A 15,798-nucleotide genomic window follows, 5' to 3' on the forward strand; every position below is an offset into this window, starting at 1 on the left:
GGAGAGGCCCCACAGCCGGAGCGTCAACGCCCCGCCCGCGCGCGCGCGCGCGAGCAGGCGGGTTTTGCAGCACTTGCCAAAAGCGGCATATTCAAAAGAGGCCCCAGCCCAACCGCCACCACACCCGGGCACGCGCTCCCTCGAGCATCCCCACCCGCTCCCCAGCCTCAAGGCGCAAAGCCGATTGAGCCTAAACCAACCAACCCCAGTAAGGCCCGCATCGCTCACGCATGCACAACTCTACCCTCTCCACCAATCACGATTTGCCTGCCCCACCATTTAGCCCCGCCTCACCCTTCAAATACAGCCAATCGATGGCGCTGGCTAGTCAGCGTCCACAATCTGCTGCCAATCTGCTGCCGGGTATTATAACCTACTTTACAGTTCAGGCCCAATCAGAGGTCCTACTTGCTCCGTAGCTAAGGGGTGGTGTGAAGGCAGAAAATGACGCAGCGAGTTTTCCGCGCCGTCGCGTTTCCGGCCGGCTTTTAACTCCACAACCTCAGCCTCGGCTCGTGACGTAACGACGTTCGGCTACGTGCGGCCGGTGATGTAGAGGTCACGTGGGGACAGCAGCCGCTGCTGCGCGTAGGGAGCCCCATCCGGTCGGTGCGGCCGCCGGTCCCTGCATGTCGCTCGTCTCCTCTTTCTCTCGCCCTTGGGGTCTTCCGTCCAGTCCCGCCGCCCCGCCTCGCCGCCTCCTCAGCCGCCGCCCTTGATGTGGGTCGGGGCCGGGCGGGGAGAAGATGCCTCCGTCCAAGTCCCGCAAGATCGCGATCCTGGGCTACCGGAGCGTGGGTGAGCGCGGGGCTGCGGCTCCCGGAGCGGGGGCGGTGGGGGAATCGAAGCGGTCGGGCCGGACTGAGGCGGGGAGAGACTGGGGCGGCGGCAGGCGCTCGGGCAGGCCGGGAGGCCGCTCCCGAGAGCCCGGGACCGGGCGGCGGCCCCAGGAAGCTTGCCGTTCCGAGGCTGTGGCGGCTGCGGGTGAGCGGCCGGGCTGGTTGCCGCTCGCTGATTGCCGGGGGCGAGCCTCCCCGGAGGCGGGGAGTGCGGTGGGAGCCCGGCAGCGGCGCTGAGCTGCGAGCCTGGCCGAACCCGGGGCGGCGGTTCCCCTCCTGCTGCCTCGCTCTCCAGAGCGTCCTGCGGGCTGGTTCCGCACCTTGCGCTGAGAGTCCCCAGCGACAGGTGGCGCCCGGCCGGGAGAGCGGGGACTCCGGTAGCTTCACTTGACCGGGAAAGCCTGGGGCGCACTAACCGCGCGGGGTGCCGCCAGAAACTGATCCCAGTGGCGGAGAGGAGCCGCCTTCCTCGCGGATCTGATGGCTGGCACCGTGCGCGGGCCCTGTAGGTGAGAGCGCTGCCTGTCTCGGTATCTGCCCGGCCTCAGGGCCGTCGGGTTCGCCGTGACTCCTCAGTCTGCCAAGGCCCTGGAGTAGGGGGGATTCGGAGTGCTTCGGCTCCCATGGTGCCCTGTGGCTAGGAGAGGGGCAGTGTGCTGATCAACGAGCCGTTACCGGGAGACTTCACCTAGCCCTCTCATGTGGCTTTCTAAAAAGGTCACCTGGTCAGAAATGCTTCTTGTGAAAAGTATTCTTAATTGTAATGGCTAGGTGCCTGCTATCTTACTGGAAGGAGTGATGCCCACTGTTCAGGGCTCACCGTAAAGCTATCATTTTGGCTAAGGAGTTAACACTTGTAATATAAAACATTCACTTTAGCAGGGTTCACTGTCACATGAATTCTCATGTTTTCCTACATGCTGTTGTGTGTTTAATGGAGTGATGGTTTTTGCAGAACCTTTTTAGTAATTATGAGCTATTGAGATGTGATTGCTGAGACACCAGCTAGGTACAGTACTTGCGGTGCATCAGTTCCATTGGTTCAGGGAAGCTATGGGGTGATTCTTTTCACTATTCATTCTGCCACAGACCCCTGCACAGAGGATATAAGCCCTCTCATGCTGCTAGATTCTTCCTCTGGAATTGATTTACCCCCCTCGCCCCACCCCCTGGTGTGTTAAATGTCCAGTTCTCCCTGTGTGTCTCTTTTCCTCCAATTTGTGACTCTGCCCTAGCCTCAGTCTCTAGGGACATCCCTTCTTTTGATGGCTGGTCTCTCGATGTTTTTCTCATCCCAAATTTATGAAGATGTTCCAGGTTTATATAGTAGTAGTGCTGACATGGCAGTGCTGGACCTGTGCCTTATCACTTCACTGAACATGTGCAGTACTATTGCTGTTGACCCATGCAAATTAACCCAAGCAGAAGAATTCCCCAGAACCATCCAGCAGCAGTCTGAAACTAACAGTTATAATCAGTTTTTCTTTGTCTTCCCACGCTGTATGATTGAAGTGAGCTGTAGCTCACGAAAGCTTATGCTCAAATAAATTGGTTAGTCTCTAAGGTGCCACAAGTACTCCTTTTCCTTTTCTTCAGGTAGATCTTATGGTTCTCATGGCTTAATGGAACACAATTTCTGATCTTGCAGCAAAAGAAACATTTTAAAAATTAAGATAGCTAAGTCATTCCCCATGTCACTTCTGTGATTAGCAAAAGTTGAAAATGTGATCTTAAGTAGGGACCTATATTTAGATGGGAAACACGAAGGAGAATAAAATCTCTGTACTTTGTCTGCCCACAGCAGGGGCTTCCAGAAACAACTGCAATAGAAATGTTAAATGCTGGTAATTGTCTGAATCTGCTCAGTTAGGCCCCAATTCAGCAGCAAAGCCCCCAAACATTGAATTTTGTTGAATAGAAGAGTAAAGAATTGCTATTCGCTATATAAGAATGGGTGTTTCTTAACTGTCATATGTACAGCAATAAAAAGGATGCATACTAAAAAGTAGGCGGTAAGACTGTTTAACATAAAGTTATGTATCTGCTTAAAAGGTGAGTAACATCAGTTACTTCCCTATAGAATTAGGGTCCCTCTCTGATTCTTCTACCATTTGAGCAATTTGTTTCTAGAAATGGATTAAGTCTCAACTCAGTTCTTTCTTTCTGGCCACTAAAGACATAAGGTGGGTGAGGTAATATCTTTTATTGGACCAAGACAGACAAGGTTTTGAGCTACACAGAGCTCTTCTTCAGGTCTCGGGACCTAATGAAGACTCTGTGTAGCTTGAAAGCTTGTCTGTCTTGGTCCAAAAATAGATACTACCTCACCCACCTTGTTTCTCTAATATCCTGGGACCCACATGGGTACAACAACACTGCAAACAATCTCTGACCACTGTAAGTTATGAGGGAAGAATTCCTGAATATAGTCTCAAATATTTTTCATGCACTTTTTTAGTTAAAAATTCAAACTACAGAAACAAATACTAAAAAGTTCATTGGAACTTTGCTTTCATTCTGTAAAACTGCTTATTCAATGAAGGACATTGAAGTGATAAGATTCATAGCTTATTGTCAATATCTAAAAAAGAAAAGAAGTACTTGTGGCACCTTAGAGACTAACAAGTTTATTTGAGCATAAGCTTTCGTGAGCTAAAGCTCACTTCATCGGATGCATTAAGTACTCCTTTTGTTTTTGCGAATACAGACTAACACGGCTGCTACTCTGAAACCTGTCAATATCTAGGAGACTGACAATGGCTTCAAAAGGTCTACTCAGTAGAGAAACAAATTCACAACCTCCACCAGATAAAACAATAATTGATCAAGGCTTGAGTAAAAGAAAAATGAGGAAAGGTACTCTGCCTAAAGCGCTCTCTGTCAAGTGCTCCATTTTGGAAGCTCCCTAAAATTTGAACTTTGCAACATGTTCTGCAGAGCTATTTCTGAGCAGGATTGGGGAGAATTCCAAAACTGAAGGGCCATTGTAGAGAATGTTCTGCCAACAGTTCTCTTTCAAATCAAGAATGCTTCAGCTCATTAATACCTACACCAATCTAGACTCTGGCTATGTGGCAGGGAGAGAGAGTCTGAGTAGGCAGGGCCTAGGCTGTTTGCAGATTTGTAGGTTAAAGCCAACACCTGGAAAATCATAATCCGTCAATTCAGATCATTAAGCATAGTGCAATGTTTGGCACTCTAGTTAAAAAGCAGCCTTCCACATTCCATCCAGTCTTCATTTTCTGAGTAGATTTTAAGATGTACTCCCAAGAAGTATATTGCAGTAACCTAATCTTGAGATGACAAAGCATCAGTTGTGGTAGAAGTCCATATCCAAGAGACGTTGCTAAGTACAGTTGAGAAGTCCATCTTTCCTATTGCCAAAAATTGATAATCCATCAATAATGGAGAATCTAAACAGACATCCATGCGGCAAACATGAGTAACTAGTGGACAACACCCTCATCCGGAAGGTCAGACATAGTCTCTCCCTCACACTCCACTTGGTTTCCTCCAAACTACCATCTCTGTTTTGTCTGGATTGAGCTTCAGCCACCTTGCACTCATCCATACCCCCAAACTCCTTTAGATGTTTGAAAAGGTACTTGACCACGCTATTGCTGTAAGAAGAGGGAAGTTGAGGAGACTACTTACTGAAAAGACAGCACTCCAATTTAAGTTAAACCATTGCAACTTCTGAGTGTGGACAAGGTGGTTGTTTTGACTTCACAAGATGCAGGCAGTTAAGTTAGAAGCCAGATGATTATTTCCCCAGAAAATAACTAGCAGTTTCTTCATAGTGGGAGGAACTTGACTGTTACCAAACTGTAGTAGCTAGGGTTAATCAGCTATTTAGTATTCAAAACATTCATAGATTCTGGTAAAGTCAAAGAATATTTGCATCCTAAACAATGATGGCATAGACATTTTTAAAAAATTATGAACTCTAAAAAGAATCTACATGTTTTGTATAGCCTGGTCAGGAAATAAAATACTTGAAAATTCAGTGTGAGGCGAATAATAGGTTTGCATGAGGTGAAATGAAGTAAGAATGTGAGGCTGTTTTGAGTTGTTTGATAAGCCTTTCCAAGTTTCCTAAGGATGGCAGACAATTTGATGAAAAGCAGCATAGATGGGTTTGATGTTTGCCGTTGGATCATCTTATTGTGGATTATCCGTTTGAGGCAGACGCACTTGTCTTCCCACTAGAATAGTGTCCGTTTCTTAAATGAGGTAATTTGGTAGAATAGCCTTGAGAAGGTGGCAGTTGGGCTTCCCTAAAGTATTACCCAACTCCACTGTCTCAATGTATCTCTGCTGTAGTATGATGGACCTTTGGAGATGGCGTTTTTTTCCTGCCTTTACACTGGTAGTTGGACTGCAGGTCTTAAGTACGTAGCTGAAGGAATGAGAACGTCCCTTATCTGAAGGTTCAGATTTAGGGCTTGTCTACACTTAAAACACTGCAGCTGCGCTGCTGTAGAAATTCAGTGAAGACTCTACCTATTCCAGCAGTAGGGATTCTCCTGTCAACATAGGTAATACTGCCTCTTGGGGAGGTGGATCTAGGTCAACGAGCAAAGTCTCTGTCTACACTGGGGGCTAGGTCAGTTTAACTGCTTTGTTTGGGTGTGGATTTTTCACATCTGAGTGATATAGTTATACCGACCCAATCTTGTACTGCAGACCAGCCCTCAGAAGTGATTTGGAAAAGTCTTTTCTATCTTAGTCCCTAATAGAACTAAAGTAACTAATTGGGCTTTTGGTGACCTGCCTGTTTTTTTAGCTGGACTGTCTCTCATGATTTTCTCAAGTTTTGCATGCTATGGCATGCTTATCTGGGTGTAGAGCAGGGGTTGGCAACCTTTGGCACATGGCCCATCACAGTAATTCGCTGGCAGGCCACGAGACGTTTTGTTTACGTTGACCACCCACAGGCATGGCCCCCCCGCAGCTCCCAGTGACTGGGGTTCACTGTTCCCGACCAATGGGAGCTGCGGGAAGCAGCGGCCAGCACGTCCCTGCAGCCCGTGCTTAGGTCAGTGTAACTTACAACGCTCGGGGGGTGGCTTATTCACACCTCTGAGCAACATGAGTTATATGGGCCTAAACTGTAATGTAGCCATAGCCTTAGGCTATATCTACACTACGCACCTTCTAGCGACACAACTGTGCTGCTAGAGCTGTGCCGCTAAAAGGTGTGCAGTGTAGTCGCTCTTTCTCAGAGGGAGCTGTCCTGTTGCAAAAAAAATTCCACCCCCAACAAGCGGTGGTAGCTTTGTCGGCAGGAGAGCTCTCCCACCAACAAAGCGCTGTTGACACCGGTGCTTTTCGTTGGTAAAACTTTTGTCATTCGGGGGGGTGTTGTGTTTTTTTCCACGCCCCTTAATGACAAAGTTTTACTGGCGAAAGTCCTGTGTAGACAAAGCATGTGTATTCTCTGTAAACCCTATCACAGTATGTTATGAGCCTTTGCTCACTTTTCTTGATATAGTCATCTGAAATCCTTCATGCTTGTCAGGGATAAATAAATAAATGCAAGAAATAATGCAGCCATCTCTGGACTGGACTGCAATTTCCCTATAGCATTTATAGTAGGGCAGATCGCAAACACGGTTCTGGGGAATTTAAGCATTTGTGCAGGAAGATGGAGCAAACATCCCCTTATTCTGGCAAAAAGTTACAGTATTTCTAATATTACAAATGGAGTCAGGAGTTTGCTTTTAGTCACTTCGAATGATGGCACCTCTCAGTACTGGACTCATAACATCACGATGCGGTATCCATTCAGTATTAAATCAGAGGGAACAGATCCTTCTATTACATACTAGATATCCAGTGTCACTATTGTATCTGGCGGAGAACAAAAACCTGCTGTCATGTCGAAGTACCCCACTACAGAATTAGTGAGGCCTGTAACACACCAAAGCCATTGCATTAGAGCCACCTAGGACCCAACATTACATTCTAATGGTCAGGATTTAGGCAGTGTTTAATACTTAATTAGAAACGTTATTAAAATGAAAAAGTCTTAGACTGGGAACTGGATTAAATGGTCTTTACAGTGGGGATGCTCTAGAATGCCAAGATAAACAAAATGGCTGCTCCCAGCAGGGGACTGAAATGAGACTTAAAAGCCAGTTTTAATTAAAAACTTCTTTTGATTGATTTTACCGTTTAGAAGTCAAACTTACTGCAGCAAACTTTTTAACAGTAGCTGGGACACTAGAGGCAGGATGTACAGCTACTATATCAAGCCACAGCAGGGTTATTTAAGGACACTGTTCTACGATTAACTCTTGATTTGTCTGCTTTATATTTTCTCTGTCAAATTCTTAAATGTTTATGCTTGTAGTTTTCTGACTCAGTGCTAGCTCACTCAACCAAGTGATAACATCTTTGTCTGAAAGGAAGGGGTTCCTTGTTTGAACAAGGCATGGATCCTGCTATTGCTATATTTATACAAAAGTTGAAAGTCTATTGTTTAGAATACAGTAACTTGCAAGGGTAGGTTCTGCTGCAATTAAACACTGGATGTCTGGGTGTGCAGTGCTGTCTTATGGAAGTGCCAAACAATTCTTTGGCTTCTATAATGCAGCCACTTAACAATTTACTCTTATACTGATGCCAAATTCAATTATAAAGTAAAACACTAGTCTACTTTAACTTCCGGTAGCTCTCAACAGTGACCTGCAAGAATTTATTTTAAATACTATCTAGCTGTAGGAATATATGCTGAATAATTAAAACATCAAGGGCTTATCTACATAGTAAGTTAGTGTGGCAAGCCAAGGTGTGAATCTACAGTGCACTAGTTTGCTGTGTAGTAATGTTCAGTGTGGACATTGCTATAGTGCACTAAAAGTTTCATAGTGTGCTTTGATATACTGCTGTTTGAAGTCGTAGTAAGTCAAAGCATACTAAGGCCATGTCTACTACGGACTTTGGTCCATGCAAATTATGTCAGCATAAAGCTGCCACAGTTAATATATCACTTGTGCGTGTGCATGCTTATACTCACCAGGAGTGCTTGTGTTGATGTGCAGTGTGCCACTTACCACCATCTGGCACAGTGCCTTTTGGAAAACTTTTTTTGCAATGTGTTGTGGGATAGAAGCAAGTTGCGTGGGGGTGTCTGTGAGGAAGAGGTCAAATTCACGTGTTTACTCACAGAGTGGTATCTCAGTGAGAAAAATATCCCAATGGTTTTAGTTGCCCGTTGTCCTTCATAATATCTGTAAGGCAAAGAGGGAAAAGTTGCCGCCAGGGTGCAGGGCAGAGGTGGAGTGCCCATCTGACTTGAAACAGCCGGATGCAAGAGCCATTAGAGCTCAGCATGGAACTGTATGTCCAAGGGAGGCTTTGAAAGAGCATTTTCATGGTCTGCCACATTAATGTGGTGTGGGGGGCTGTGCTCTACCTTGCTCTGAACTTTTGAGGCAGTTAGGAATTGCATAGTGCTTGGAGTACATTTGATGAATATTCCACTGTCTTTTAATGAACCTATGAATTATGCAGTGGTTGCTATACATTTATAATAAGGGGTCTACAAAATTTATGGCCATGAAAATTTGTGGATTCAGCCTTAAAGGGCCTCTGCACAACATCTCTCTCCAGCCGCAGACATGGTGAGCGTGAGTATGGCCTGAGGTTGAGGAGTGGAGAGAATTAGGGAATTTTTCAGTTGTATGTGAAACTATAATATTTTGGCCCCTATTTCCATATATATGAGTACAGGGCAGTGGCAATGACTATTGGTACTATTTTCAACAAACAGTGGGGATTTTATCTGATATCTGACTCCTGACTCTAACAAAGGAATGAAGACCACAGCTATTGCAGTCATCCCAAAGTCCCTCCAGTCCATATGCTACTAAACTGTTTGTTTGTTGCAATAATGCCTGCTGAAATCATCATGGAATGGCATGCAAAAGTGTCCTATCAGAAAGAGAGAGATGAGGCAGCCCTCCCTAGAAACCTTTGGGAGAGGATTGCAGAGTACCTCCACAGAATGATTGTCTGTTTCTTGTTGTGGTCCATTATCTCTATGTTCCAGTAAGCAGAACTATACTATCCTGCTGGGCTATAATTCATACATGAGAATAAACTTCTTGATGTTCATATCAATGCAATAGGGTATGTGAAATGAAAGGGTAGGTGAGTTGGTGTACATTCATTAAATGTCCCTGAGGATCTCGAGTGCTGCAAAGCTCAGTCATAAGTGGTGGAGGAGGCTAACGTACAACACTAGCTCAGTGACAACTCCTTGGGAACAAAGGAGCAGATAACAAGGCATGATAACACTTAACTTGTTAGTCACTTCTCTGCCCCCTTTTGAATGACCACAATATCAATGACTTCTGAAAAACTGATGTATTGAAACTGCACTATAAAAAAAGCGTTATAGCTCTTTTACTAGTTCTGCTTCATGAGTGAATGTCATAACATCTACTTTATGACTAGAAGCATGTAGTGTAGAACATCCTTGATGATGTAACAACCCATATCCCTCATCTTCCCATTCCAACCTCTCCCCAGCATCCTCATGTGGACATAAAATCTATGTTCTGAACAAATAAAACCCTGCATAAACACATCTTCATGGCAATCACTCAGCTACCTGCTATCCTCCTCTAGGATCTCAGTAGAAATAGATCCATTCAAGTGCCATCATCCCTCCCTGCCCAAAGTCTGAAAAAAATCCCCAAAATCTTGTTAGTACTTAGAATCACCATTGTTACTTGACCTGCCCATTATAGGATTGGGATCAGTGCTGTCTCCTTATTATATGTGCCCAGACTTCACATGAGTGGTATGGATCCAAGGAAATTCAGAGCCTGGGTGATGACCCCTAATAGACTTGCATAAGAGGCAATAGTTACTAATAGGTGCTTGTTTAAGAGAAGTTGGCACCATGCCTTCCTTTAGTCAGGCACTAGCTTGCAGCAGAAGGCAACCCCAGTCTTTTCCAGCTTGCCTGACAGAACATGAGTAACTCACAGGTGGCAACTCAGAGTTCTTACAACACATCCAGTATCTGACAAAATTAGCTGACTCATAACGAGAATATGGGTTCTTTCCGTGATTATCACTACATATTCTACTTCTAGTGTGAATTCTTCCTATTGTATCTCTTTGTCAGCAGGTCCCAAAGGGGGTGGAGTGGGGCAGCTGTCTCTTAGTTCCTCCTTACACCATGAGCAGTTCCAACTAGCAGCCAAGGGTAATATCTCTTAGAGCTCAATTTGTTTAGCTTATCAATAGGTTGGCAGAGTTAGATTGTTAACTTTTAGTTTGAATGAAAATGTCTTTTGGTTTTGTTTTAAGCATTTATTTTTTATCGAGTTCAGTTTCCTCAGTAGGAAAAAATCAAGGGGTTTTAGATTTTAATTTTTATATTGTGGAAAACAAAGGTGGGGGGATGTCAGACAGTGACAGCAGTGTTGAGATTCAAAAAGTTTATTCCTGTGACAAGCTTAATTCAAAAGTCTAAATCACAGAATTTTGCCCATAGTCTTCAGTTCCCAGAGCTAAGGAGGCTTGAGCAAAAAAACCAAACCCAGGCCTCTTGTTACAGGTGTTGGAATGTATAATTATTTGTTACTAGCAGATAACTCTGGATTTTGAAAGCTCTCCATATTGGAATGTATGTCCTTATTGCAATACAAAATGTTGAGCTGCCCAGGGCGGACTATAGAGAGACCCATGCAATGTTTATCTTGACCTTTTCTGAACAGACTGGGTGATCAGTGTCTGTAAGAAGTTACTGGCACTGCAAGTGCACGTAATGCCACACTAGACATGATAGGCAATGACTCGGTTTCACTATTCCAGTACTGAAATCTGGGTACGCTGTCATCGCAGGACTCTCCACGCATCATGTGCAAGTCAGAATCATGCTTGAACTTCTGTCTGGCAATGGGAAAATACACAGTGAGCTGTAGCTCTCAAAAGCTTATGCTCAAATTTGTTAGTCTCTAAGGTGCCACAAGTACTCCTTTTTGCAAATACAGACTAACACAGCTGCTACTCTGAAACCTGTTTTTTTATAGTCACTTAAATTGCATGACATCTGAGCCTTGACAAATAGATCAAACAGTTTACAGTTGACAAAAAAAGATCCTGAACTATAGTCTGTCAGGTACATTGTGGATATGGTTGCCTTTGGTTTGCTTTGAAAATCTGATGCAAAAATATGCATTGCATATGGAAGGAATTGCCTTTTGGAGCCCATTGACTTGAGTTCTGCTTTTTTAAGGCATTATCTGCCTCAGCTGCAACTTATAAATTGCTGTCAAACATGTGTCAGTGCAGTGTATCAAGGGTACCTTTGTTTCCATTTGCAAATAAACCTGATGGATACACAAGGAAAACATAACTTGCAATAGTGTTCCTGCTAGTTTTCTTTGTCCGCAACAGTCTAATTTCATTGCCTTCTTTGGGGTGAATGCATCTTTAATGAGTCTGTTAAACTGTCCCAATACGAATGAATGAATTTTGCTGCTTCAAGCTAGAAAAAACAGCGCAATAGCACAATGCGAAGGAGTAGCCACAAACGCAGTGGGCTCATGTTGTTGCTTGTCCAGACTTAAAAAGCACTCACCTTTGCCTATTGGTATATTAAAATGTACCACAAATTCATTGATGCAGAATGCATCAGTTTTGATTGCATGATCAATGGCTGCATGAGAAAAGATGCACAATGCATGGAATGTTTCAGAGTAGCAGCCATGTTAGTCTGTATCCGCAAAAAGAAAAGGAGTACTTGTGGCACCTTAGAGACTAACAAATTTATTTGAGCATAAGATTTCGTGGGCTATAGCCCACTTCATCGGATGCATAGAATGGAACATATAGTAAGAAGATAGATAGATAAACACACATACATACAGAGAACATGAAAAAGTGGAGTAAGAGGCTAATTAAGATGAGCTATTATATGCAGCAGGTGTGAATACATTTCTTTCAAGTCCTTTACAAAGCATTGCCTGTGCATCATGTAGTCAGTGTTGACTGACATGTTTTTTTCTCCTACGTTTGGCTGTACTCTTGCAGCACATCTTGAACCCAAATCAAAATGATCCCTGCATTGCACTGAAGAACAATAAAGGATTTCAGCAAATAGTATTTGATTGACACATTTTGTCATTGTTGAATGCTGCAAGGACATTCATTGATGGCTGTCTAGAAAGCTCTGGGGTTTTGCTGTTTACTAAACAGAACTTCTCACCATTCAAAAGAGCCCTAATTACAGCTTGGTGGTGAGCAAAAAAAAAATTCGGCTGTGTGTGTGCGCGGTCCCCTCCCCCCAGCTGCTGATGTTCTGGACAAGTGTGCGCTGCTGTTACATGCTTCTGAAACAGAGCTAATAAAAGTTCAAACCATGGACAGCATTCGTTGGAATCGCCTCAAAGCACAATACATGTACCAGAGTGTGCTGCAAATACACAGCTTTTTTCTTCCTCTTGTTTCATTCTTTCCATACAGGCTTCTGTTGTAGCCTGGCCTATCATTGCTTGGCTTTATTTTAATTTCCAGTGTTTGATGATAGATTTGCCTTTCTAGAGACTTCTGTTCTACAGACTTTGCAGCACAAACTATCTTTTGCTCCCTTTCCAGACTTCCACTGTTTTGAATTCGTCAGGGAATTTACTAGGATTTTTCTTTTATGACCCGTTTCTGCCATAAGCAGACTTGCCCCTCTTACTGTACTAGTGCAGTTGAGTCCCTGCCATATATGTAATTGCATTCATGCTCTTCTTGAACACTGACCCCAAAGCACTGTGGTATTTAGTCCTTCAGATCTCACTGTTTGGTGGCCACTGTAACCCTTTTGCAACATGATCACTTGTTCCCCCTGAGTGATCCTGGCCCAGCTGGATGGCCGTCCTCGCCTGAAGGTGTCCTGATCCTACTGGGACGATGTTGAGAATGAGCCCCTTGCTGCAGGACATGCCATTCTGCTACTGAATGGCTCCTGCCCAGGGATAGTGTGGGGGCTATCAGCTGGTGAGGGAGCAGGAGTGAGTTTAGGACAGTGGAGTTGCAGAGGGATCTCTGCGCTGCTGCAGGGTTCATGATAACCAATCCCTGCAGATGCAAGGGGGTGGGGGTGAAGGGATGAAGGCTGTGGTCCTGGCAGGGCAGACTAGAGACCCCCAGCCAGGCCTGTGATGAGGAGGAGAATGAGCCCTAGCAGAGGCCATTTATCAGCAGGATGGACTCCAATGTGGTCAAGGGCTCGTCGTCCTATTACTCCATGCAGTCCTGGCCAGGGGTCTTTCTGTTGAGCCCCTTCAGGATCATAGCCTCTCCCCTTGCATCATGGTGGTCACTTCAGCCCTCAAAGTAGGTGAGTTACAGGTGCTTAGGGTGGACCCATCATATGTTGTCTTCCACAAAGATTAGCACTTGACCATATCCAAAGTTTCTTCCCTAGGTTACTTCTGTTTTCCACTTAAATCAAATGATATCCTTACTAGTATTCTTTCCTAAGCCCCATTCCTGCCAAAGGGAAGGGAGACTTCACACTTCTATTCAGGCAGAAAGAGAGGGCTCTAAGGACATCCAAGACACTCAGCCTCCGTTTATTTGCCATTTTCAGAGTGACTGAAGAGACAAGCTTACATCATCCCAAACAGTATCAAAATTGTTTTCAGATTGTATCAAGCAGTTAGTATCTAGCTCATCGGTTCCTAAACTGTGGGGCGTGAAGAAATTCCAGGGGGAGCACGAGGCAGTGAAATTTTCATAACAAAAAAAACCATCAATGTAACTATTTAATAGACCAACAGACAATAAATTATACATATTCTGTATACATAATTCATAAAATTGTCCAATTACAGGCCTATATTATTTAACTACTTGTTTTTTATGATGAATATAAGTAGACAAGAATAAAGGTATAACAAAGTATAATAATAAAAATACAACTATAAATAAAAATATATAACTGTAATGTTTTCAAATTTCAAAGCACGAAATGCAAATATTTTTTACTTTTTTGCTTTTCGACGTGCAGGAGTGCCGTTTTGGTTGGTGGGGAGGCCGGAGAATGATGTAGAAAGCAATGGAACTTTTTAAAACTTCCTAGCTTGCTCGCGAGAGTGTTTGAGACTTTTCTATCGTGGGAGTGGTTACCTCCACCACTCACCATGCAAGACCGGCTCATGATGGTATCGGGGATGCTATTCCTGATGGATACCATTACGACAGACCGGGTGGCTGAACTTTGACTTTGTCCTCACCCACAACTATTTCAGATTTGGAGACAATTTATACCTTCAAGTCAGTGGGACTGCTATGGGTACCCGCATGGCCCCACAGCATGCCAACTTTTTTATGGCTGACTTAGAGCACCGCTTCCTCAGCGCTTGTCCCCTTACGCCCGTACTCTACTTGCATTACATTGATGACATCTTCGACATTTGGACCCATGGAAAAGAAGCCCTTGAGGAATTCCACCATGATTTCAACAATTTCCACCCCACCATCAACCTCAGCCTGGACCAGTCCACACAAGAGATCCACTTCCTGACAGAACGGTGCTAATAAGCGATGGTCACATAAACCCCACCCTAAACTGGAAACCTACTGACCGCTATACTTACCTACATGCCTCCAGCTTTCATCCAGACCACATCACACGATCCATTATCTACAGCCAGGCTCTAAGATACAACTGCATTTGCTCCAATCCCTCAGACAAAGACAAACACCTACAAGATCTCTATCAAGCATTCTTAAAACTACAATATCCACCTGGTGAAGTGAAGAAACAGATTGACAGAGCGAGACAGGTACCCAGAAGTCACCTACTACAAGACAGGCCCAACAAAGAAAGTAACAGAACGCAACTAGCCATCACCTTCAGCCCCCAAGTAAAACCTCTCCAGCGCATCATCAAGGATCTACAACCTATTCTGAAGGACAGTCCCTCACTCTCACAGACCTTGGGGAACAGGCCTGTCCTTGCTTACAGATAGCCCCCCAACCTGAAGCAAATACTTACCAGCAACTACACACCATGCAACAAAAACACCAACCCAGGAACCAAACCCTGCAACAAACCCCGGTGCCAGCTCTGTCCACATATTTATTGAAGAGACACCATCATAGGACCTAACCACATCAGCCACACCATCAGGGGCTCATTCACCCGCACATCTACCAATGTGATATATGCCATCATGTGCCAGCAATGCTCCTCTGCCATGTACATTGGCCAAACCGGACAGTCTCTACGCAAAAGAATAAATGGACACACACCTGACATCAGGAATCATGACATTCAAAAACCAGTAGGAGAACACTTCAATCTCCCTGGTCACTCCAATAACAGACCTAAAAGTGGAAATTCTTCAACAAAAAAACCCTTCAAAAACAGACTCAGACGTGAAACTGCAGAACTGGAATTTAATTTGCAAACTGGACACCATCGGATTAGGCCTGAATAAAGACTGGGAGTGGTTGGGTCATTACAAAACCTGAACCTAACTTCCCCCATATTAATTTCCCCCTACTTGTTACTCTCTCCTTCTTGTCAACTGTCTGAAATGGGCTGTTCTCATTATCACTTCAGAAGTTATTTTTGCTCCCTTGGTATCCTGCTGTCAATTGAACTGTCTTGTTAGACTGACCTCACACTTGGTAAGGCAACTCACGTCTTTTCATGTATTTATACCTGCTCCTGAATTTTCCAATCCATGCATCTGATGAAGTGGGTTCTAGCCCATGAAAGCTTATGCCTAAATAAATTTGTTAGACTCTAAAGCAGGGGTTCTCAAACTGGGGGTCGGGACCCCTCAGTGGATCACAAGGTTATTACATGGGGGGATCACCCCAAACCCCGCTTTGCCTCCAGCATTTATAATGGTGTTAAATATATTAAAAAGTGTTTTTAATTTTTAAGGGGGGGGTCGCACTCAGAGGCTTGCTGTGTGAAAGGGATCACCAG

General features: G+C 44.5%; 1 protein-coding gene and 1 long non-coding RNA gene across 6 annotated transcripts in view; one reads left to right on the forward strand and one right to left on the reverse strand.

Moving 5' to 3' along the window:
- Positions 1 to 1,467, reverse strand: part of LOC140907812 (uncharacterized) — a 78,229-nt gene extending 76,762 nt beyond the window's left edge. For all 4 annotated transcript variants that reach the window (XR_012157644.1, XR_012157645.1, XR_012157643.1 and 1 more), the window contains exon 1: positions 295 to 1,467. This is a non-coding gene — a long non-coding RNA (uncharacterized lncRNA). The remainder of the gene's footprint in view (positions 1 to 294) is intronic.
- RHEB (Ras homolog, mTORC1 binding) overlaps positions 529 to 15,798 on the forward strand; it is a 60,734-nt gene continuing 45,464 nt past the window's right edge. Inside the window, exon 1 of one of the 2 annotated variants that reach the window (XM_073334631.1) lies at positions 529 to 798. In XM_073334631.1, the coding sequence (XP_073190732.1) occupies positions 747 to 798 (52 nt within the window). In that variant the 5' untranslated portion in view covers positions 529 to 746. The remainder of the gene's footprint in view (positions 799 to 15,798) is intronic. The other variant, XM_073334630.1, reaches the window with a different exon arrangement.

The sequence above is a fragment of the Lepidochelys kempii genome, chromosome 2 (genome assembly GCF_965140265.1).
Source record: "Lepidochelys kempii isolate rLepKem1 chromosome 2, rLepKem1.hap2, whole genome shotgun sequence".
Classification (NCBI taxonomy): domain Eukaryota; kingdom Metazoa; phylum Chordata; order Testudines; family Cheloniidae; genus Lepidochelys; species Lepidochelys kempii.